Source organism: Glossina fuscipes, unplaced genomic scaffold (genome assembly GCF_014805625.2).
Source record: "Glossina fuscipes isolate IAEA_lab_2018 unplaced genomic scaffold, Yale_Gfus_2 0, whole genome shotgun sequence".
Classification (NCBI taxonomy): domain Eukaryota; kingdom Metazoa; phylum Arthropoda; class Insecta; order Diptera; family Glossinidae; genus Glossina; species Glossina fuscipes.
Genome location: NW_023998414.1, coordinates 41874338 through 41896929, shown reverse-complemented (window position 1 = coordinate 41896929; position 22592 = coordinate 41874338). Strand labels below are relative to the sequence as shown.

The 22592-nt window shown below is 32.4% G+C and overlaps 2 protein-coding genes across 3 annotated transcripts in view; one reads left to right on the top strand and one right to left on the bottom strand.

Annotated features, from left to right (window-relative positions):
• The first annotated feature begins 794 nt into the window (after positions 1 to 794).
• On the top strand, positions 795 to 3245 carry LOC119637271. The gene is made up of 2 exons (XM_038033174.1): positions 795 to 1072; positions 1151 to 3245. The coding sequence occupies exons 1-2, from the start codon at positions 889 to 891 to the stop codon at positions 1987 to 1989; spliced, it is 1023 nt and encodes a 340-aa protein (XP_037889102.1). The 5' UTR covers positions 795 to 888; the 3' UTR covers positions 1990 to 3245.
• Positions 3246 to 5522: 2277 nt separating this feature from the next.
• The window catches only part of LOC119644594 (serine-rich adhesin for platelets), a 62170-nt gene continuing 45100 nt past the window's right edge, over positions 5523 to 22592 (bottom strand). Inside the window, exons 4-5 of one of the 2 annotated variants that reach the window (XM_038044196.1) lie at positions 19569 to 20034; positions 5523 to 6462 (exon numbers count right to left, since the gene is read on the bottom strand). In XM_038044196.1, coding sequence (XP_037900124.1) covers positions 6014 to 6462; positions 19569 to 20034 — 915 coding nt within the window. In that variant the 3' untranslated portion in view covers positions 5523 to 6013. Of the gene's footprint in view, positions 6463 to 10298; positions 10704 to 19568; positions 20035 to 22592 lie in introns of those variants that run through there. The other variant, XM_038044197.1, reaches the window with a different exon arrangement.

The following is a 22592-nucleotide window of genomic DNA, read 5'->3' as shown; positions in this document are numbered from 1 at the left end:
TCATATTTAAGTTCTCGTTTCGTAAGAAAAATTACCTATTATTGGAAACGGTAAATAAAACGGCAATGCGTAACTTATTTAGTCCATAAGTCATATGTTGCCCAAATAATTGCAAGGGAAAAGGAAGGGGGGTGAAAGAAGACAATTCAATATCAATTTAGTTGTGCAATTTCACTTACTTGCCAACACTTTTATAATTTTCTTAAGTAACTTTTAGAATTCTAAGAATAGCAAACGTTTTCTTTAAGCGAGAATTACTTACTTTTTTTTGTGACTATTAGTTGCCTGGTTGAAAATATACCTATGGCATATCAAAAGGAAACGCATACGAAATGTGGCGAGCGAATGCGCGTATACGTATGTTTTTGCATTTACGAAAGATTATTAATAATTGAAAGAAACGAAAAATAACAATTATTCTTCTAAGCTTATTTTGGTTTTTTTTTTTTTGAGGTTTTTACTTTACAGTACTTAGAAGAAGCTAGTTGGCGCGAAATTTTTCAATGCGTTCACTCAAAAGATAAAGCTTCGCGATCAAGTAACACTTAAATTTCGATAAAAGCGTTTGAGTTTATTGTATTGTAATATTCTTGCTTTTGTCGCAACTAAACTTTCACTGCGCGTTCATATTTATTGTCGTACTAGTGAATTAACGGTATACTCGTATTGATGTTGCCAAGTCCTTCGGTTATAAATCTGAAAAATCTCGTAGTTTTGTTCACGCTTTTTCTTAATAACGTAAATAAATAACGCTTTTTTTTTTGCTAAACATGGCAACCTTACTTTTTACAGATCGTAATACGTGAAAAAATTGTATGTTTAGGGAAAAATTCAGCTAAAAGTCTCTACAATTTTTTAAAAGCGCGTATATTAAAAACGAAAAAACAAATGAGTGGGTATCGTCCAGGCCAATTGATTAGAGAAATCAAAGCTCGGCCAGGGATCTATGATAAAGAGCATCTACAACATCCAAAGCGGGAACATAAACATAAGCTTTGGTTGGAAGTAGCCGAATGTTTGACGCCGGACGAAGATTGGGAGCAATACACAGAACAAGAAAAAGAAGCGCGTAGTAAGTAAAAGAACTGAGCTAAATTTGCAGATAAATAGTGGAACTTGATTTTATACTCACTTCATATTTATTTGTCAGTCGATGAAATTCAGTTAAAATGGAAGCATATGCGCGATCATTTCTATCGTGAAATCAAACTGCAACAGGCGGGTGAGGCTCATAAAAAACGTAAATATGTATATTTTGATGATATGGAATTTATGCGACCGTTCGTTGGTTTTAAGTTAATGCCGCTTAAAATTAAACAAATGCCTCATAATAGTGACGATGAAGAAGAAGAAGAAGTCGAACAAAATACCGGAGACGAAGAAGTTGATTGCGATGATTATGTTGACAACAATGTGGCAGCGGAGGAAGAGGTACTCACTATTGAGCCGACCACTCCTGAGTTAAGACGCACTTCCAAACGGATTGTAAAAAGCACTCAAAAAAATGTATTGCCTCCGAAACGTTTAAGTGCAAGTTTGCCGGCATCCAGCAAATCCCAATTAATAAGTAAAGCCCGTAAGACTAGTATAATAAAAAATTTTGACGCTTTACGTAAATCTAGTGGAGGTAGTACAAAAAACTCTCCAGCCACCCAAACTGCAGCAATTCCTCACACTTTTAAAATACGTGATGGCGATATAAGTTTTTGCCTCTCTTTAGTGCCCACTCTACGCAAATTGAGCGAAAGTCAAAAATTGCGTGCAAAAATTGAAATTTTAAAAGTTCTACATAAAACTGTAGAGGCAGCAGAATTAGGAGCAAAAAACCAGAATCCGAAAATGGTAGAACATCATTTAGAGGACGATGATGATCAAATACATGTGAAAGACGAGTTAAATGAATATGAAAACGGGCATGAAGATAATGACCCACTTACTGGTAGTAGTGGACGTGCACCTACTGGTAACACTAAAACTTGGTGGACTTAAATTAGTGAAAAGTTTTTATTTTTATTAAAAAAAAAGTTATATTCGCCTTAAGGCGAGTTATGAATAACCATCACCTGGAACATTTTTTCTTATTAATTATTAGCGTGTATTTAGGTTCGATTTTTTAAACGGCAGTGCATGATATTTTAACCAAATTTTCGATAGCGAGTTATCAACAACTTTTCGAAATTTATGGTTTTTCCCAACTACTTTTTTCATGGTCACATTAATTTTCAAGCCAAATCTCTGTACTTTATCTAGAATATATATGTATATGCCAAACTTTAGCTTTATCTTTCAATTATTACGACTAAACTGTAAATCAATGAACGACAAACCAGACATATTTCAATCGTCTCAGAATATCAGGCTTATTATAAGCATACAAGCTTATGATTGGAATGGGGAGTCTATTTACGTTGCACCTACTCCGAGAGCGTTTAGTTAGTATGCACTAAATCTCCGGTGGTGGATGTAGAGATTAAGATTTATTTTTAAAAATAAGAAAACATTGTAAATAAGAAGAGTATTTACAAATTTAAATGAAGGTAATTCAATAAATGTTAAGTACTAGCAGTATATTTATACTTATTTAAACTAATTTTTTTTTATCACGAAACTATAAATTTTTTCTATAAACTTCTGGACAGTTCGAATAAAAGCAAATAATGTCAATTGCAAGAGGGAGAGACTAAATGCTTTGACGTCTAAGAAAAAAAATTTGAACGCAGTGCGTATCGATAGAAGAGTTATATGGACAAAGTCCCCCATCATCCGCTCTAAGCTTGAGTGCATTTTAATCCTATAATCAAGTTTCAAGTAATGTGACACATAACGGATCAACATTCAAACAAATTTAGCAATTGAGCCGAATTCATCCAAGTTCGGGATAATCTTCGTGTACACGAATCAATTTTATATAAAAAAAGCATTTAACTTGTCGATCGAGTTAGCACTTAAATGCTAACAAACTCTTACTTTGGCTTGCTTCTCTGTTACTGAGTGTATTTCAAATTCAACGAAATCGTCGTGTTCAAAGCAAATTGTTGAAATTGAACTTTTGCTTAATTGACTCTTGTGTTTTTATGTATTAAAAAGCATTTAAGAAAGAAAGAACAAGAAAGAAGAATAAAGTCGGCTGTCGCTGCCCACATTTTTATAACTCGGGTATACGTCTATATATATATGGAAGAAACCAGTAGAAAAAAGCGAGTTAACGGAATATATCCATATATATACGCATAAGGATATACATAGATATATATACATATTATATGTCCTGTCTGTGGACCCGCCGTTTTCTATATATATATATATATATGGGGATATGTACATTTATGTAAAGATATATAGATATATGTATTCTATATATAATATCAAATCATCAAATCATTTGATATATCTGATAATAAATATATATACCCTTATATTATATATCCTATATAATATATATATATATATCCTATCTTATTTATATCCTTATATCCTTATATATATACATATATATATCCTTTCTTTGGACTTGCCTTTTTTCTGTTCGTTTCCTACAGTGTTTTCTAACAAAAATTCCATAACCGTCTGTCATTTTTAACCATGGAACCGCGCATACGTAAAATTCGTTACAAGACGAGTTCGGTTTTTATTTCAAACACTTTTTCTAATTTAGTCTTTCTATGTTTATTTTCTTTTTGATTATTTTTGTCAAGTTATACATTATTTGTTTATGTTTATGTTTACATATCTTTTTTTTTTTTTTTTCTTCTTTTTTAATATTAGGTTATGTTTTGATATTTCATTGTAAATGACTTGAATGGTCGTTCGGTATATGTGAATGTTTATAACATATATTCTGAATGTATATATGATATAAGTACATTTTTGTTTATATAATATTTATATGTATGCATGTTTTCATAAAATTCTAGATTATTTGTAAAAATGATATTCTTTAAGCTGAAATTAAAAAAAAACTTAATTAAATCTGCCATCTGATTATATTTGTTTTTTAACGGTCACAAGCTACCCGTCCACGCAAACACACATCACAAATCCCGTCAAGTATTCATATTTCAAAGTCGACGACTTAGTATTAATCGTTTTTGTCGTTAATTTTCAAAAACCGCCAGCGTCACGAATATTTATTGAGGCAGAAGACTGAACCTCGTAATATATGTCAGTTCTTATATACGATATGGTTACAGATCATTCGCCCAAAACCATGCCCGCTATAAGCAATAGAAGATGTTGAAATACAACTTTGTACAGAATGACACACCATTGGAGTTGGGGTATATTTCAAAAGAAATTATAGTCAACTATGAAAACCTTATCGCCCTACTATATATATATATATATATATTCATGCAGTTCATACATGACATCAGGCGTTTTACCTAAACCTAATGTTATCGCCGTGTTTGCATGCGTATAACGTATGTGAATAAACACTCAATAACGTGGAAGTATATTGTATAATTTGTATATAATAAAGAAGGCTAAGATGGATAGTTGTTAATTTGTAATTTTTTCTTCACTATAGAAGCGGCGAAACCTATATTTCGACTAAGGCTGATCTTTGAATTCAACCTGACGGGATTCTCAAAACCTCGTTTACTCTTTTTAATCGGAATTTTGAAAAGGCATCCATGGCTCAAATTCTACGGACGGAACGGCAAGATTCGATCATGGCGATCATCGACGAGGTATTCACATAAATATTAGTTAAAAATTGCGTGCGCAAGTGGAAATAAAGTTTTAAGAAAAAAGAGTAATGAGCCACACATACAATTAATGGAATAGTCTCTTCGACTTGGTATTTGACGAATTTAATGTACCCCTCCGAAGGAAGCCAGATATAAAATATATATATACATATATATATATATTTATATGAAATACCATAAATAAATAAATATAGGGTTACATTAATTATAAAATTAAGCGATTAAAAACTAAGAGGAATGATAAATAAAACCGTAATAACTATATTTATATATTTAAATACAAGTATAACATAAAAAATGAAAACACAAAAAAATTAATTTAAAAAGTATTAAATCTTCATATTTATTTATGTATATAGTTGTTGTTGTTTTTTTTTTTTTTTTTTTTTTAAACATTTATATATTTAAAAAAAGAGCCACATGAAAATGAACTACAAAAAAACAAAAAAAATAAAAAATAAATAAGAAAAGAAAAAAGTTAAATTGAAAAGCAGACGATATTAATAAATTATAGATTTACAAAAAAGTGAAAAAGCATAAAAGAAATTAAAAGAAATAATAAGAAATCAATCAATTTTAATCTTGTGGGTGTTTTTTTTTTTTTTCTAATTATTCTTTTTTAAAAAAGGCTCTTATTTTCGCTACCTTTCTATCGCCTTTTTCCTTTAAATACTTTCTAATTCTCATATAATATATATTTGTTTTTTTTATTATTATTATTATTATTATTATTATTAGCATTTTTTTAATATATGTATAAAGACGAAGAATGCTTGATGTATATGTTATATATATAAATAAATTTTTGTTACACAAGTTTTTTCTTTCTTTTTATATAAATAAATGCAATCGTTTGACAAAAATTGTTGTTTTCTTTTTCTATGTATAATATAGGGTTTTGATAACACTAAATATATTTGATATTTTCATTATCATGCTTCGGAAATTGATTTCTTTTGCTTTTTTCTCAAATTTTTAAGCTCTTTTTTTTTAAATTTATTTTCAGTTTAAGATGAAACATTACTATAAAATAGATTTGTTTTCGATTTTTCAATAAAATATTCGAAAATAGAAAATCAAAGAGAAAAAAAAAGTGCCTTTAAAATATAAATCGGAATAAAGCACGATCACATACATAATACATGTAGCAAATATGTTTTTAGAAAATATATAAAAATAAGCGGATAATTATTTAAGCAATGTTTTTTATTTTTTTTATTTTTTTTTTTCCTTTCCACTTTTTTCCAGAAGATTTCCTTTTACAAGACAAACTTGAAGCGTGTTTGCCGCTGCTTTTAAGTTCAATATAATAAATCTGTTTTCTGAGTTCCTTCACTATAAGCTACGTTGAGATCATCATCAGCTGGTTTAATAAATGGCAAACTATCTGGTTGATCGTCGCCTCTACGTTGCTCGCCATTTGCTGCATCATTATTCTCATAGTTTAAACCATCGGTGATACCCACAATACTGCCGCCACCGTTTACGCCATTTATCAATAAATTATTAAAACCGTCACAGTTTGTTGCGGTGGCACTGTTGGTGGTGGTGGTGGTGGTGGTCGTGGTTGATGTGCTAGCACTCGAATCCGACTCTCTCTTATCTTTCTTAGTATGACTGCTGTTGCTGCTGCTGCTGCTGCTGCTGCTACTGCTGCTGCTGCCTAACAACGGTGCTCGAGTTATACCCAATTGAAAATGTTTATCTAAAGGAGCTTTTATAGGCGTGTAGAAGCTAAGTTGTGCTGAACCTGTGGTACACAAACGGGAGAAAATATTCTCATTAATACATTTTTTTTTTTTTTTTTATTAATTTTTTTAAAATTTTACATTTGATTGTGATAAAAAGCCATAGACAAAAGCTTAAACAAATAAAAAAGAAGAAGAAAAGCTAAGCAAAAAAAATTAATTACACAAAAGAAAAAGAAATTAAAGTTTACTATAAAAAAAAGGGCTTAAAAAGTTTATATCAAAAGTAACCAATCTCAAGCCTCACATCATGATGATGATGATCGCGATAATGATGGTGTCTCCTCTATAAATTTTAATAAAAAAAAAAAAAATTTCATTCAAAATGCTTAATTTTAATAATCGGAGAGTAGTGGTGCTTGAACACAACGGACAATTTTGCTGACAGACATACGCTTCAGGTCATAATGTTGTCTCACTGAGACAGGGGATGGCGTTATAGCGCTTCTTAGTACGAATGGACATCTAATATGAAATGCAATGACAGCTAAAAGAAGTCAAATTTTATTGTTGTGTATACTGAATAGAATTTCAATGCTGTTCATCAAATCCAAAAAAAAAAAAAAAAAAAAAAAAAAAAATACCTGCGAATATATACAAATTACTTTTCCGATCACAAAGCGAATAGAAGAATAGAGAAGAATAGAAGAAGAAATTAACTCTTATCGAGAGAATAAGCGCAGCATTTGATTTTAGGCGCTCGTAGGTCAGATGATTTCATTCTTCTGAGTTACTCCGCTAAAGTAGAGAGAAGACCTATTATGGTATTTGGTTTTTTGAAAAGTGTTCTTTTCGAAATAAATCCGCGTTTTCGGCGGTATCGGTGTCAGTGCAGTGGATTCTTAGACGCACTTCAAGCCTTCAACACAACATTTGCTAAACTATTATTGGAATTATTGAACTTCACGCGGTTTGCATGCTTCGATTTAATTACAAGAATAAAAAAAACGAACAATATTAAACTATGAAAACCCTTTTCTTATTCAAAAAAAAAAAAAAAAAAAAAAAAAAACATTCCCAAAGTACATATAATAATTTTAAATAAAAATTTGTGAAAATTATTATAATGAAATGTTAGTTACCTTAAGCAATTTTTTTTTGAAAATATTACTGTGGTTGTAATTATTCTACATATGTATTATATATTATATATATATATATATATATATATATATATATTATATTTATATATATGTATACATATTTGAAAAAATCTAATAAATATTTTTAAATTTTCAAAAATTAAAGGTGTAAAGGTGGTGAACAAAAGTTATGCTGAATGAAACTTAAGCGTCGGATTTTGTAAAGATGATTAGATGATGATTGTTGGATTAAAAAAAGTAAACCTGGCTTGACGTTAGACATGTCAATAATAATAATAATAAAAGCTTTTGAGCAAATTTAATTTTTAATTTTTTGGCATATATCATAACATCATATCATATATATATTTTATATATTTTATATATCATATTCTAACTTGAAGCCTGTCTCTTTTTTTTTTTTTTTTGTTTTTTTTTTTGTTTTGGTTTTGTAATTATGAAAATGGAAGGAAAAATTAGTTTAAGTAACATCTGAAAATATATAAAAAAAAAATGGTTAATATAGAGAAACAATTTTATAAAAACTTATATAAATATATTTTAAAATGTATATGAGAAGAAGAGTGTAAAGAGAATCAGTTATATATATTAAGTAAATATAGTTCTCAAAAATATTAATGAAATTTCATATTTATAAAAGTATTCTTTAATAATTTTTAATATATCGCAAAATGAAAATTTTTTTTTTTTTTTTTTTTTTACAGATAAGCATGTAAACAGAAATAAAGAAAATTTTTAATTTGAATAATGAAAAACGTGCGATAAGATATCTAAATAATAATAATAATAATGTTTGCAAAATTGACACGAAAGAAAAAATTTTGCCTAGATTTTGAAGTAGTGGGCGAGTCGGAGAGATTCTTTTTTTTATATTTTTTTTTTCAAATAGTCTTTTTTTTTTTTATTAATTAAAATCGCAGCAGCTCGTTCTTATGTAAAGTAATTTTTCATGTATTTGTCACAGTTAGGAGACGCACATACTTATATTCCAATCGGGGAAGACAAAGAAGAAGAAAGCCGAACCTGAATAGTGCAACACAAATCGAGTAAAAAAATTCGGGAGGGTAAAATGTAAATTACTATTGTTGTTGTTGTTGATGATGATGCTTTTGTTAAGCAAATTAGAGGGAGTTCACTCTGATATAACTTTTAATGAAAAATTAATATTGTACAGTTAACGAGTTTTATTGCTGATGGCAAAAAAAAACTATTTAAATCGGACAGGCCTGGAAAATGCATTTTTCTCACAGATTGATTTTTCAATTCTTACTTATAAAGGAGACGTAAAAATTTCATTAATGTCCATCAGTCGTCTTCATATTAAGAATAGACATGTGGCTGCGATGGCTCGCTATTACATTGCGAAGAACGATTCAGTTTAAATTTGCTTTAAATTCAGCTTCAGCGATCCAAAGTCTTGTGTCTGAAGGGGCACATACATAAAACTAATTGATAATGTTAATAGGTCACTAGGGCTTTCGACGAGAACATGAGATGATATTATCGTTGGTATTATGTAAAGCTTGGAGAGATCTTAAATGTTGAATTGATTTACTTACAATAATTTCTTAGAATAAAAGAAATAAAAAAAATATATATAAATAAATAAATAATTGAAAAAAGTCCATGTTCCATGTTGCTCTCTCTCTCAAATATATATATATTTTTTCGATTTCATTATAAATATAAATGAGTGCAACACCGTTTGAGTTGTTGCAGACAGTGTCAGCAGTAAAGTTCATTTGATCCAATTGAGTACTCGTGGAACACTTGGTGGATGGGGCTTTTAAAAGCCTAAGGTAAGCAGCCTATTAAGTTAAACACCTTATGAGACCAGCATCTAATGTATTTAGTTCGCCGTCTTTATCCGAGTCACCAACAGTTTGGAAAAACTGTCTTAGCAAGAATTTAATAGCAATAATGCGGAAGCATTTTACAAATTAGGTTAACGGGTACTTAAAACACAGTGAAGACATGATCTAACGCCGGTACAGGCGGTGCGGGAAGTAATGCAAATACTGCTGGAGTCGATGTAAATCTTTCTGATGACTACAGCGGTGATCGCTGTGGCCACTGCCTCTGCTCGTTTAAATGACAGTAGTCATGTGGACTAAATGAATGTTGCTGCTTGGCATTTGCTCAAATAACACCTGAAGCGGTGTTGTACTCCTTTATAATAAGATTAGAAAATGCCCCTACAATTATGCTAAATTTGCTAAATTGTTCATTATTCAAGATCAATATATATACATATATAAATATATATATATGTATATATATATATATATATATATATATATATGTAAATTTCTTAAATAGGATTTCTAATCAGACTAGCGAATAAAACAAAAGATTATAAGCTTCCCGTACCGTTACACTACCGTACCGTACACTAATATATGTATAGCTTATGCGATTTGCTTGGCAACTACAGATAGCTTTTTGCAAATTTTTGCAAAAATCTTGGAACTTAAGGAAACACCACAAAAATAAATTTATTTTTATAGCAATATGTCCGTTTTATAAGTTTTAAAATAATAAATATATGCTACGCGCGCTTAAAGGACAACCGTAACCGCAACTATTGCATAACAACATACACAGTTTAGTGTAAACTACATTTAAGCACACATCAATAAAATAAGAAGAAGAAAAAAAGAAAAAAATGCCGCAAACTACACCCAACCTTTATAATCAAATTCATAGGAAGAAATATAATAATAATAATGCTTACTTTCACACATAAACACACACACAAACAGAGGTAGATAGTGAGGAAAATTGAAAGAGAAAAAGGTATTAATTCAAAGTGCTTTTTTAAACGTAATACAAAGTGTTGCCAGGTATGCGTCTACGTAGAGGAGCAATGGTGCTTAAAGTAGTAGAGATGCTACGATTGTTGGTGGTGACGACGTTGCTTGATTTGGTGGTCGTAATACCGCAAGCAGCGGTTGGCATGTAGACGGATGGAGATGTTAACTTAGAAGCAGAAGCAGAAGAATAAGAAGAAGAAGTAGAAGCAGAAGAAGAAGTTGTAGAATTGCCAGTGATTTTAGAACGGCGAGGCGGTAGCTTTGGTGTTTGGCTAGGCTTAGTTGAACAGTTGTTGACCAATTTATAATCAGTGGTAGTAGTGGAGGCTATAGAAATGTCGTCAGGAGAAGAAGAATAGTTGCAAGTTATCAGAGTAGGTTTTGTTAGTTTTCTTTGATAGCCCATCACCTTTACTACATTATTATAGTTATTATTATTTATACTTTTAGTTAGCGTTGAAAGCGGCGCACTGCTACTTGCAGTGTGTCGTAGCATTTTCCTTTCCTTTAAAATGGGTTTATCTTTAGTGTTAGTTTTACAGTGAATTGTTTTCGTGGTATCATCAATTGTTAGTGTGTTGTTTACGGATTCAACTGGTGTGCTACTACTCGCTGAGTGTTCACTTGTGACTGAACTTTGAGAAAGAGTTGTGGTACTTATTATTGGTATTTTGATAATATCAGTTGTTTTTGTTGTTATTTTTGTTGTTGTTGTTGTTGTTGACGTTACGGTTGGAATGGTGGTGGTGGTTTTAGTAGTTGAATTAATAAAATTTTCTGCAGTTTTCTGCAGTAACGTTAATTCAGTCACTAAGGTATTAGTAGAATACACTGACCTAGACGTAATGGTGGCATCAGTAATAGTAGTATTAGTAGTAGTAGCAGTAGTAATAATAGTAGCAGTAGTAGTAGTAGCAGTAGTAGAAGTAGTTGCAGAAGTAGTAGTACTAGAAGTAGTAGCAGAAGTAGTAGTACTAGAAGTAGAATTAGTAGTAGTAGTAGTAGTAGTAGTAGTACCAGTAGTGGTATTCGTGGTCGAATAGTTCATATTACTATTATTATCATTATTAATAGACGATGTAGTAGTCGGTTTGCAATCTTTGTCATCATTAGAATTGATTGCAGTCAGTGTTGTCAGAGTTTCGCTATTAATACCATTATTGATTGTTGTATGCAACGGTATAGATGATTTCGTTTTTATCTTATCTTCAGTATCTTTTCTTTTAGCACGCTCCTCCTCCTCCTCGTCCTTCTCCTCCTTCGATGATTTATTGGCATTTTTTTTCTTTATCGCTAAACTTGTAGCGTTCTTTAAAGCAGTTAAATCCGATTTGGATCGAACAAGTTTAGGCGTTTGGTTCTTCTTGTCTACGCTTAAAGATTCGTAAAATTTTATTGTACTTTTAGAGGAGGAAAACGAATACTTTTTTGTTTGTAAATTATTATTCGATGAATTTTCCATTAAATTATTGCCGGCCGACGAATTATTTTTAGTTAAATTAATCGAATTTCTCTTGATGGGTAATATATTTTCTGATGCCGATTCCAATTCCAATGCCGTTTTCGATTTCCGTAACTTTTCTTTTTCGAAAGAATTGGCAGGAGAGGACTTTTCTTTTTCTTGAGTAATTGAAGTTGTCGTATTTTTCAATAAATTTCTGACCGATTTATTATTAATCGAGTTTAACGAATCATCAATTCCTTCCTCCAAGTCTTTAAGAGATGATTTAGGGATTAGTAATTCTTTAAAATTTCTTGTTGTTCTCAATGTGTCAATTATTGAAGTTTCGATTGAATTTTCAGTCAATAACGAATTGCGGTCTTCTTGAAGAGCAGATAATTTGTCGGTGGAGCGTTCTTTAAAACCTTCCAACACATTTAATCGGTTTTTGATTAAAATATTTTTATCGCTATTATTATTATTTTTCACGCATTTTTGTTTTTTATTTTTAGTGCTTCTCGGAGTCGTGGCCAAGGTTTTTGTACCGTCTTCAATTTTTTCAGAATTCTTTATTAAATGATTACTGCGATTATTCCTACTACCACTACTATTACAACTATTGCTATAGCGTTGAGAAAATTCCTCTACTTTTATATTTTTACTTATTTCATTTATTGCTGTTGTTCTGACCACGTATTCCTGAGTAGATACAGAATTTTCTGAAACTTTCCTTTCATTTCTCTCTGTCTTCTCGCTGTCACTACTGCTCGGGACTTTTTTGAATTCCGTATAGTTTTTCATCTTTTCTAAATCGTTATCGTTATCGTTATCGTTATCATCCAAACCGACCGTATTTTGAGAATTTTTCAACTTTTCGCAAATACTTAACGATTCGCCGTCCGATGACGAATATATTATTACCGTCGCGCAATTTCCCGTCTCTTGAGATTCAATTGATTCTGTGTTGTCGCTGTTCTTGTTATTCGTTTTATTTGAATTTTGATTTAAAAAGTTTCGCAAAAGTGTAGGTGACGATAATTTTGGCAATTCTTCAGTTATTTTAAAAGGACTACCGCTTGTTATATTAAAATTTCCTGTTGGACGGTTCGTTTCTTTGTCAAATTCAGTTAAGTCTAGAGAGCTTTCCTCTATTATTATATAATTTTTTGCATTTTCAATTGATGGCATCATCGTCTCTGCTAATTTTCCCTGTGACAGTTGCGTGACGTCCGTACACTTTTCTTTTATATTCTCAAAAGTTTGTTGAATATTTTTCTCTTCAATCAATTTATTGGAATCTTTTGATTTTCCTATTAATTTTTCTAAATCTCTTCCTACGTTCGCTAATTGAACAATGGTTTCCGACTCATCAATTAAATTTGTACACTTTGCTGATAACAATTCAAAATTTTCTCCGAAAATTTCCGATTCTTTTGATTGTATAGAATTTTCTAATTTCTCTGTGAAATTGGCCCCGTCTTCCGATAACATTTCAAAATTTTTTGATTTAAATTTTTTTATTAAGCCTTCGTCCATATTTCCATTCAATGATTGATTGAGATTTGCATCCGTTTCTGTGCCATCATCGAATGAATGAAACCTATCTAAGGATGCCTCCTTATCGATTGGACGAATTTTTCGTTTTATTCTAGAATTATCTGTTGCGTTACTAGCGTTAGAAAGTTCTTCTAACGGGAAGTCTGTAATATTAGTGTGAGGTTGCTTTGAAAGCTTAGGCCTTCGTAAGGAATTGTGGTGCTGGTTATTATTATTATTATTATTATTATTATTAGGACTCTCGAAGCTGTTATGGATAAAATTTGAAGAATTTTCTAAAAGTTCTTCACTTGTATTGAAAGCATTACAGCCGCAAGCAGAGGCGGGGATAATGGTAGTAGTATTATTTGGGGTTGCTTTAGCTAAAGATTTTTCTAGACTATCGGTTCCATTCTTTTTCGGAAAATTTACATCTAAACTATAGTAAGAAGGGCATGTTTGCGATGATGGTGGTGCTGATGATACGCTTGAGGCAGATTTCTGATAATCGAGATTATGAAGCGATATACGACGCAATATTATCGTCGAAGAATTTCTCCTCGATTTCGATAATCGCTGGCCCTCGCAAAATTCATTAGATCGGCTTCTTTGTATTTGCATCGCGGAATCTTGCTTAAGGAAACAAGCGTATTGCGGATTATTCAGGACTTTCTTATGCCGTGCAATGGAAAAGGCAGTCACGGCAGATGAGTTCCCATTTCCATTGTTAGGCACGGAGTTCAAAAGAATTTCTTCATTTTGATTATTATCGAGAGGTAACGAACGAAGCTGTTTCCTCATGAAGTCGGTTGATACGGGGGGGTTCGAAGGTAACTGTTTCTTTGCCGATGCAGGCGTGGACAATAAATAGTCCGGCTTGCTGGGTATCAAAGGTTTCATTGCTTTGATTGCTTTTTGATTTAAAATTGACGTAGGTGGTGGTGGTGTTGATGGTAATGCAGTCGTCTCTTGTATGAGGAAAGGTAGAATTAATTCTTGATGTCTATCTTCTTGTTGTTGTTCTGGTTGTGGATTTGCCGTCGCTGATATGCGTCGCGACTGTGGCATTTCCTTCGTTTCTTTCCGCAAGTTTATCGCGTCGGAGTGTATACTCTCGTCGTGATTTGGGTAATCTGCAAAAATTGCTTACTTTAAAAATGTCTAAAAATTCTCCATAAACTAATTTTTACTGAACCACATGGGCAAGGGGAGGGTGGGGGGGGGGGGGGGTCAACAAACAGGAGAAAGGGGACGTCGATAATGAGTGAAAGTATTTCGAAAGGGGATTTCTTTTGGCCGCGCAATTAAATTCAGGCCCCTTTAAAAGATGTGATGATTATCTGATTAGTTTGTTTTTACGACGATGGCTGATATCAAAGAACGTAATCTATATAAAGGCTTCAAAAGATGATTTTCATGATTTTGCTTGGATTTGTTTTTAAATTTTGTGTGGTTGGGTGGGGAAGGGAGCGCTTTAAAACGAACCTGAATATTTTGGAAATATTTTTTAAGATGACGAAAGAACTTTTCAAAAATATATTTAAAGTTATTTTCATTTTTGGACAGCAAAAATGCCGCGGACTGTCCTCTAACACGATAGAAGAAGAATCCTGCGAAACTGTTGAAGATAAAATTTGAAAAACTTAGTATTAAAAGATATAAGTATTTTAGAAATAACTTTTTTGCTCAGACGCCATATATAGAAAAAAAAAAAAAAAAAAAAACAAATACCCACCGCTGTGCTTTTCGCATTCTACTCTCCTCCATGCTCTTTTATTTGATACCAACATCGCTATTATTATTATGAAAAAAGTCATCGCAATGTCTCCCGTATTCATTTTAGAATTTAGTTTTAAGCATTTTGTCTTGTTTGCTCTATGGCAAATAAGCATAAAACCTCAAAAAAGTAAAAAAAATAAAATGTAATCGCTCGTAACTTTTTGGGGGCATCGCTGATTTTTTTCATTTTTGCACGTAAAGAGTAGAGTCTTTCGGAAAGTAGATGTGCGTTATAATTTTATGATTTTTTAGAAACGAACGCGCAAAAGCTCACAAATTTTTGTTAAGAAAAACAGAGTTGCGCTCAGTTCATGCTTCACTGCCAGCTTCTGCTCTGACAAGTTTGGGCCATTTTCAATGCCAACCTGCGTGCAAAAACTTTCAATGTTTCTATCAAATTCTTCATTTTTGCGACCAGGAGAGTGCCAACCACACACACCACACAGACGGAGGGACATGGCTGTATCCATTTAGAATTTTACGCTGATCAGGAATATATATATTTTATAGGATCTCTGAAGCTTGCTTTTGGGTGTTACTAATATTATGAAATAAAAAAAAAATAAATGTGTACACCCCCCCATCTAACAGTGGTGGGTATAAAAAACTACACTATTATTATTATTCTTTCTTTAGAGAGAGTAGACTATATAATCCTTTCCAAAGGAGCTCCTCATTTGCGTTAGCTTTATTTGATATCGTGTGCAAATCGCGTGGCTAAATTGACTCGGACGAACAATTAAACGTCGATTGAAAAAATGCAAATCCGCATAAATATTTGCTGTATTGCTTCGTGCGCGATTCTCAAGGAATGAATAATTCATCAACCAGTTCGCGTTTGATTGCGCTACGACGATTCTTGACGACAGAAAGCCGAGTTCTTTCGCAAACGAAACTCGTTGAGGAAAGCCCGCAATGAAAGATCTTCCACTAAATAAAGATAGATCAAATGCGTACAACACATAGATTGAGCAAAAAAAAAAAAAAAAAACGCAAGTGAAAATATTATAATCGGGCAAGACCCACCATTAGATACTCGTCTTGGTAATAACGCACCAAAAGTTGCACATTACTCTTATGCAGAGGCATACTTTTCGTGAAAACCCGCATGTTGACGGATGCTCGACATATCGAAATCGCTCGATGCGATCCAAATTTTGCAAATTTACTTGTCAAAAATCGACTCAGTTGCTATCACGAACGAATTTTACAGCTTTTTGGCGTATAAGGGTTTACATTTCCTGAGATCTTTTATGCGCGCTGGTATCCAAAAAATAAACCTATGTGGTCTAAATATTGTAAGATTAATTTCGTTGTCAATTTAGTATTACGAAACAATTTTCGCCGTGATATATTGAAAATTAGACCTTTTAACCATACAAAGGTGCAGTCTTCGTAGGAACGATCATATGAGAGGGGGTTCGAAACATTGCCCTAAACCGAACAAAATCTCTCATATCTATTTAGAGTATCGAAATACTATTGCACAGCGAAAAATTTTGAAAGTTTCAACATTTGACCATATGATCGAAAAAGTAGACCTGTCCGAACTATTTTCAATATCGTTCGTTGTTAAGTAAAAGTATGTCAGTGTAGAAAATTTCATCAAATCGTTTCAAAAATTGCGTCCTGTTGTGTAAACACAATTATATATGGACAGACATAAGACGGGCAGACAAGCAGAAAAAGAAATTTTTGGTGTACCATGGTCAAAAAAAATAAACGTTTATAAGAATTCTTAAATAAAAAGGACTTACACATAGCTGAAAGAGTAGTCTAAATAAAAGTAGTAAAAAAATTTAGTGTTAAAAATCAAATATTCGGTACGAACCTTGGGCACCCACTGAACTCACAAGATGATTCTGCCCAAAAGCTTTCAGAGGGTACACACGGACAGACAGAAGCGGGACAATAAGTCGATTGAAAGTCTTACGCAAATCGTATTTATTATGAATATAGGCAGATTCCTTATATAGGTTTGCGTGTGCCCCTCCCTTGAAGGCCGATGGCATACGATGGCATTTTATCTGGACAAGCGATAACCAAGGCCCTCTAAGGAGTGGGACAATAGCAGGTCCCTTCTACTCCTGAGGTACTGAAAAAAAGTATGTGTGGGAGCTGTTTTCTCGCTTATTTGTAAGCGTCGAGGCCTCTCTAAACACCTCATGGTTAGTTCCCCAGTTCGGGATAAGCGCAGCCACTAACGATACTCCCCGAAGGGCCGTACCCAGCAGTCAGGTAAGAAGGCATTCATCCTGATAGTCGGATGGATAGTGCACCTACTTTTGAGCAACCTGACGCCGTGGACACTTATTAACAACTGCATGACTTATTATTCCATTACAGAGCTTACGCCATGCTATACACCTTTGGATGTTCTCTTACTATAGGGAGACGAAGCCGCTCATGCCACCACACCGCACTTCCCAGATGGCCCACCAAATATATATATAAACTATGCATTAACTATATATCTCTCGAGCATCTTGATGGAACTAAGCTTGATTGTTTAACCAACCAATAAGGAGAAAGTAATTTTTTGCTGCCAAAATTTTTTTAATCAGTTTTTCTAGACAGACGCATCATTAAATAAATTAAATGAACTTGGAAAGAGCATCCATTTTTTTTTCTTTCTTTTGTTTTGCTTTCTGTCTCGAAAACATCTGCAAAAACATTTTTGATTAGTAAAAGGAAACAGTGAAATTTGAATAATCATGCAAAGTTGACCATTAACTGTGCCCAACACCACTACTATTATTAAAAATTCGTTCTATCCTAAAATACACAAAGTATTTTGTCGACGTTATGGTCAGATTGGTCCGACTTTATTGAAATTTTTTGAAATTCCAAAATAACGCCTTGTTTTTCTTTTTTATTAAGAAATATTGAAAAAGAAAATGGACAATTATTTCCATATAATGCGTTTTTCTTTCTTGTGACCAAGGGTGATGTCTGACTAAACAGCACTACAAACGAATGTATGGCATTATGGAAGAACCTCTCGTAAACACGATCCATATATGGATAAATATTAGATATGCTTAAATTGATTCGGCTGAAGTCGTTTTGGGCGTTGCCTAAATTCACATATACCTAGTGCGTTCCCAAAAAATTCGCGTAAAAAAAGATATTAGGTGAATGGAAAAACCGTAGATTGGTGTCAGCGCAAGTACGTGATGTGTCAACGAACAATATTACAATTTTCTTATTAAAGTTAAAATTTAGAGAACTAATTTCGTGCTTACACAAAGTAATTCTTCAAATACATATATAAAAAATAAATTATACTTTGAAAAACCAAATTAAATTGCGGAAAAAGTACCTGACGTCTTTATTCTATGTATAATTCGCGAAATCTCACTCTTGTGCGCATATAATTGACATAAGCTAACTGAATTGCGAAAAATAGAGGACGAATTCAGTCACAAGGTGCATTTCTTGAGGACTGAGAAAAAAAAATTTATAGAAACATCAAAAAAAAAAAATTGATTAGAAAAAGTGCATAAAATATTGAAAATCGTGTTAAGACCAAACAATTCGTATAAAACGAAAATATCCTGCACTTAGGGAAGGTAGATAAGAATCCATCAAAATGGGCGTGGGCGTGGTCGTATTATAAATGCCGGCGATCAATTTTTTGAATTTATTTGCATTTGACATATCTATACACGAGATCAGAGAAGACGATCTTTACTTGACGACAGTTATCGATTGCTATGCTCTGTTGACGGCTTCACTTTTTCATTTCATTTGGACTTTTGTGATCGCTTTGCCATCATTTCTTTAAACTTGGTCAGCAAAATTGTGTCAAGTTCGTTATATATATTATATATAATAAATCTTAACAAAATGTATACAATAGTACATGGCATATAAAAGCCACTCGCACCGCACCACTCACACTCTCATTTTTCTGCTTTAATTTTTGTTACTTTGAGATTTTCAGCAAAAAAAAAAAAAAAAAAAAAAAAAAAATCAGACAAATGACGATAAGTATATATATATATATATATGTATCTCGTGTTAGGAACATTTATGCATTTATTAATTGATTAATGGACCTAAAATTATGTTAACTGGATACACCGGTACTACGGGATATAAATTACGGCCCTTGAGGGCGGTTATCGTTTTTGCTTTATATTTTTAAATAGTAAGTAATAGTAATGTAGAACGTGAAACATGTATGTTTTACAACTTTTAAGTTTAGTTTAGTAAAAAAAAAACAAATATAATAATAACAATAACAACACATCATATAATTAAAATAAGACTCTCGTAACTATGTAAGTAAATCGTAAAGTTAAAGTTAGTAGAAAAACAAAAGAAATGAAAGGAATATATAGTTAAATTAAATGAAAAGAAACGGGAACACACAACAAACAGGAGACGAACTCTTTTAATTAGGAAGAAGAATTCAAACTTGCTAGACTTACCTAATGGTAAATTGCCCAATATACACTTTGTTGCACCGGGTGCAACGGTTGTATCGCTTTTGCTGTTGGTATTATTGGCCACTGGGGACGGTGATGTGGATGTTGCCGTAGAAAAGTTACCGGGTGTTGTCGGCAATTGTATAATTTCATCCACAGCAACATGATGATGGTGTTGCTGTCTTTGTTCATGTTCTTGATGCTGCTGTTGCTGTTGCTGTTGCATTTGTATTAAATCTGTAGTCGACAAACTATTATCCAAATGCAGATTTTGATAAGCATTTGTGAATTCTTCCCTATCAACGCTACAGCCACCGCTAAGACTACTGCTGGGGCCGCTGTTACCAACATCGTCGTGTTGAAGGCAATAATTGCTGCTATCGTTTAGAAAAGATTCATCTAATATTAACGACGCTTCGGATGGATATTCAAAAGTCGAGGTTAGAGTATCATTAAATTGAACACGGAACTGTTGGAAGACAGAGAAAATAAAGATAAAAGCAATAAATAAATGAAAATGATAATTATAGTAAGAAAAATAAAAAATTATAAATTAAAAAAATTACAAAAAAAAAAAAAAAATTTTTAAAAATTTTAAATTTAATTTGCCCCAAATTATAATTTTTAGGAATTTTAATTAACTTAAAACTCAGCCATTGATCGCTATCGTATTAGTTAGCTATAGTTGCTGTTTCTCGTGTATATATACATTATATTTATATTTACATATTATATACATACATATATACGTACATACATAGATATATAAATACATGAATACGTTACGCAATATGCTGTTAATGAAACCAATAGAAACCCGCTTGAATGAGCGCACGTTGGCACACGGGTATACCGTTTACCCCAATAAATAAAATAAAATATTAATAAAAATTAATTTGCATAAAAATAAAAAAAATAAAATTCGCAAACAGATAAGCAGTAAACATTAACAACAACAGATCAACAAGAAGAGGAGAAACATAAAATTTAAATGTTTATGACAAAGAAATTTTACATAATTTTCATAATTTATGTAACGACGTTTTTCGATGAGACTTTTTTGACTGCGTAATACGTACGTAAAAAAAAATAAAATATGAAAATTTATGCTATAAACGATATAATTACAAATAATATATTATTTAATAGAAGGTAGCAACTTCTTCTCAAAAAAAAAAAAAAATGTATTTTGTCTAAAAAGTACCGGGAGATATCAATATGAAAACTTTTATACACGAGACTAAGAGACAATAATAACACACACACACTTGTGCCACATGTCCGTCCCGCTCCGCGCCATCGAACCAAATTACCAGCTCTCACACCTCGCATACAAGTCGTAATTTGAGTCTTGGAAGTAGGAAAATCGGAGGGCCTAGGGACTGACTGACTATCTAAGCTTAATATATCTTTGGTTTTTCCGTCAGTTGAGTCAAGCGCCAGTACACACAGAGCTTTATTATATCCAAGCATTTACGTAGAGTACACCAACAAATTCAATAGGTTTAATATATCAAGAGAAAAACTATGCCCCTGTGATCAATTGTCGATATTGTTTTGAGACTTGGCTATCACTGAAGGATAATGGCCAATTAGTGGGTGAACTCTAAAGTTCCATTTGACCCATGACGTCTTTTATGGATGATCTTCGTTTTCGTAAAAATGATCCGTCTCTCTCAGGACGCATCCAATAATAGAAGATAATGGGGATGGCAAAGGAATTGCGTTAGGTCGGTAGACCGGATTCGATAAGTTTGATTACACGTTTACCGAATTTGCACAAAATTTGCAATAATGAGATTGGGATGCAGCAGATAGATACATATGCACCAAACTAGTATTCCACGGATTGTTTGTCTACGCTCCTAAAAGAATTCAAGAGTTCTCTGTGCAAGTCTCCTTTGAAAATTGACATTCATCCTAGCGAACTGCAAAGCTAATTCAAATAAAAGTATCGTGTGTTCTCAGAAAGACTACGGGCTCGCTAGGACCCGTGGTTTTGTAATGATTCAAAGCTCTGGTAGTTAAGACCTCTCGATGCTAGTATGAGCTTGAGACCACATCGAATTTTCATATAAATGAATAATGTATTGGAAAAGCACAGATGATGATGATGGCCTCCAGTTCATTTTGGAACGATATCTGTTCCACATACAATTTACCACTAATAGTTAGTGTAATCAATGTATGCTGAGTGAGGTACAGACTGTATTTGGACATCCATGCAATGAGACGAGCAAATTCCATCGATACGATTGATAAGATGCAGCTTCTATCTCAATTATTACTAAAGTTCTTAACAAAGAAAACAAAAAAAAAAAAAAAAAAAAAAAAAAAACATGTTTTGTAAAACTCTTTTTGTTAAAGCAAAAAAAAAAAAACAAAAAAAGACTGAAAATGGACCATTCCCTTGATTAAAAATCTGTTTTGTGATTTATTCGTTTACGGTGCATTAAAAACAATTTCTGACAGTTATTGTGTATAATTTTTTTACAAAAATTGTTAACTGTGTCTGTGTGCTGGTGTGTACATATGCGTGAGTTTGTTTGTGAAATAATTTATTTTCGCCTTACGAGGGACAATAATAAATATGTTAACCACCATTACTAGCCGCGTCATATCATAATGGCCTATATTAAAAAGTAGGTCCGTCGCTGTTACAAATTTTATGACATTCGTCTCGATATATACAAATAATAAATAATGCGTTTCTTGTTTTTGTTATGCAATGACAGAGAGACGAAGGTAGGATTGTAGAAACAATTGTTGCATTTACGCTCGCATATAAATGCAATATGAAAACAGAAGGTAATCGGAGAAGAAGAAGAAGAATTATAGTAATAAATAAAAATAAAATAAGAAAAACAAATTTTTTTCCAGAAATACCCTAATGCCACTTGTGATAACAATGCACTAAGGTTTTTGGAAATGTGTTCACTATGTGTTCACTATGTGTGCTCGTGTGTGTGTGTGTGTGCTCGTGTGTGTGTGTGTGTGTGTGTGTGTGTGTGTGTGTGTGTGTGTGTG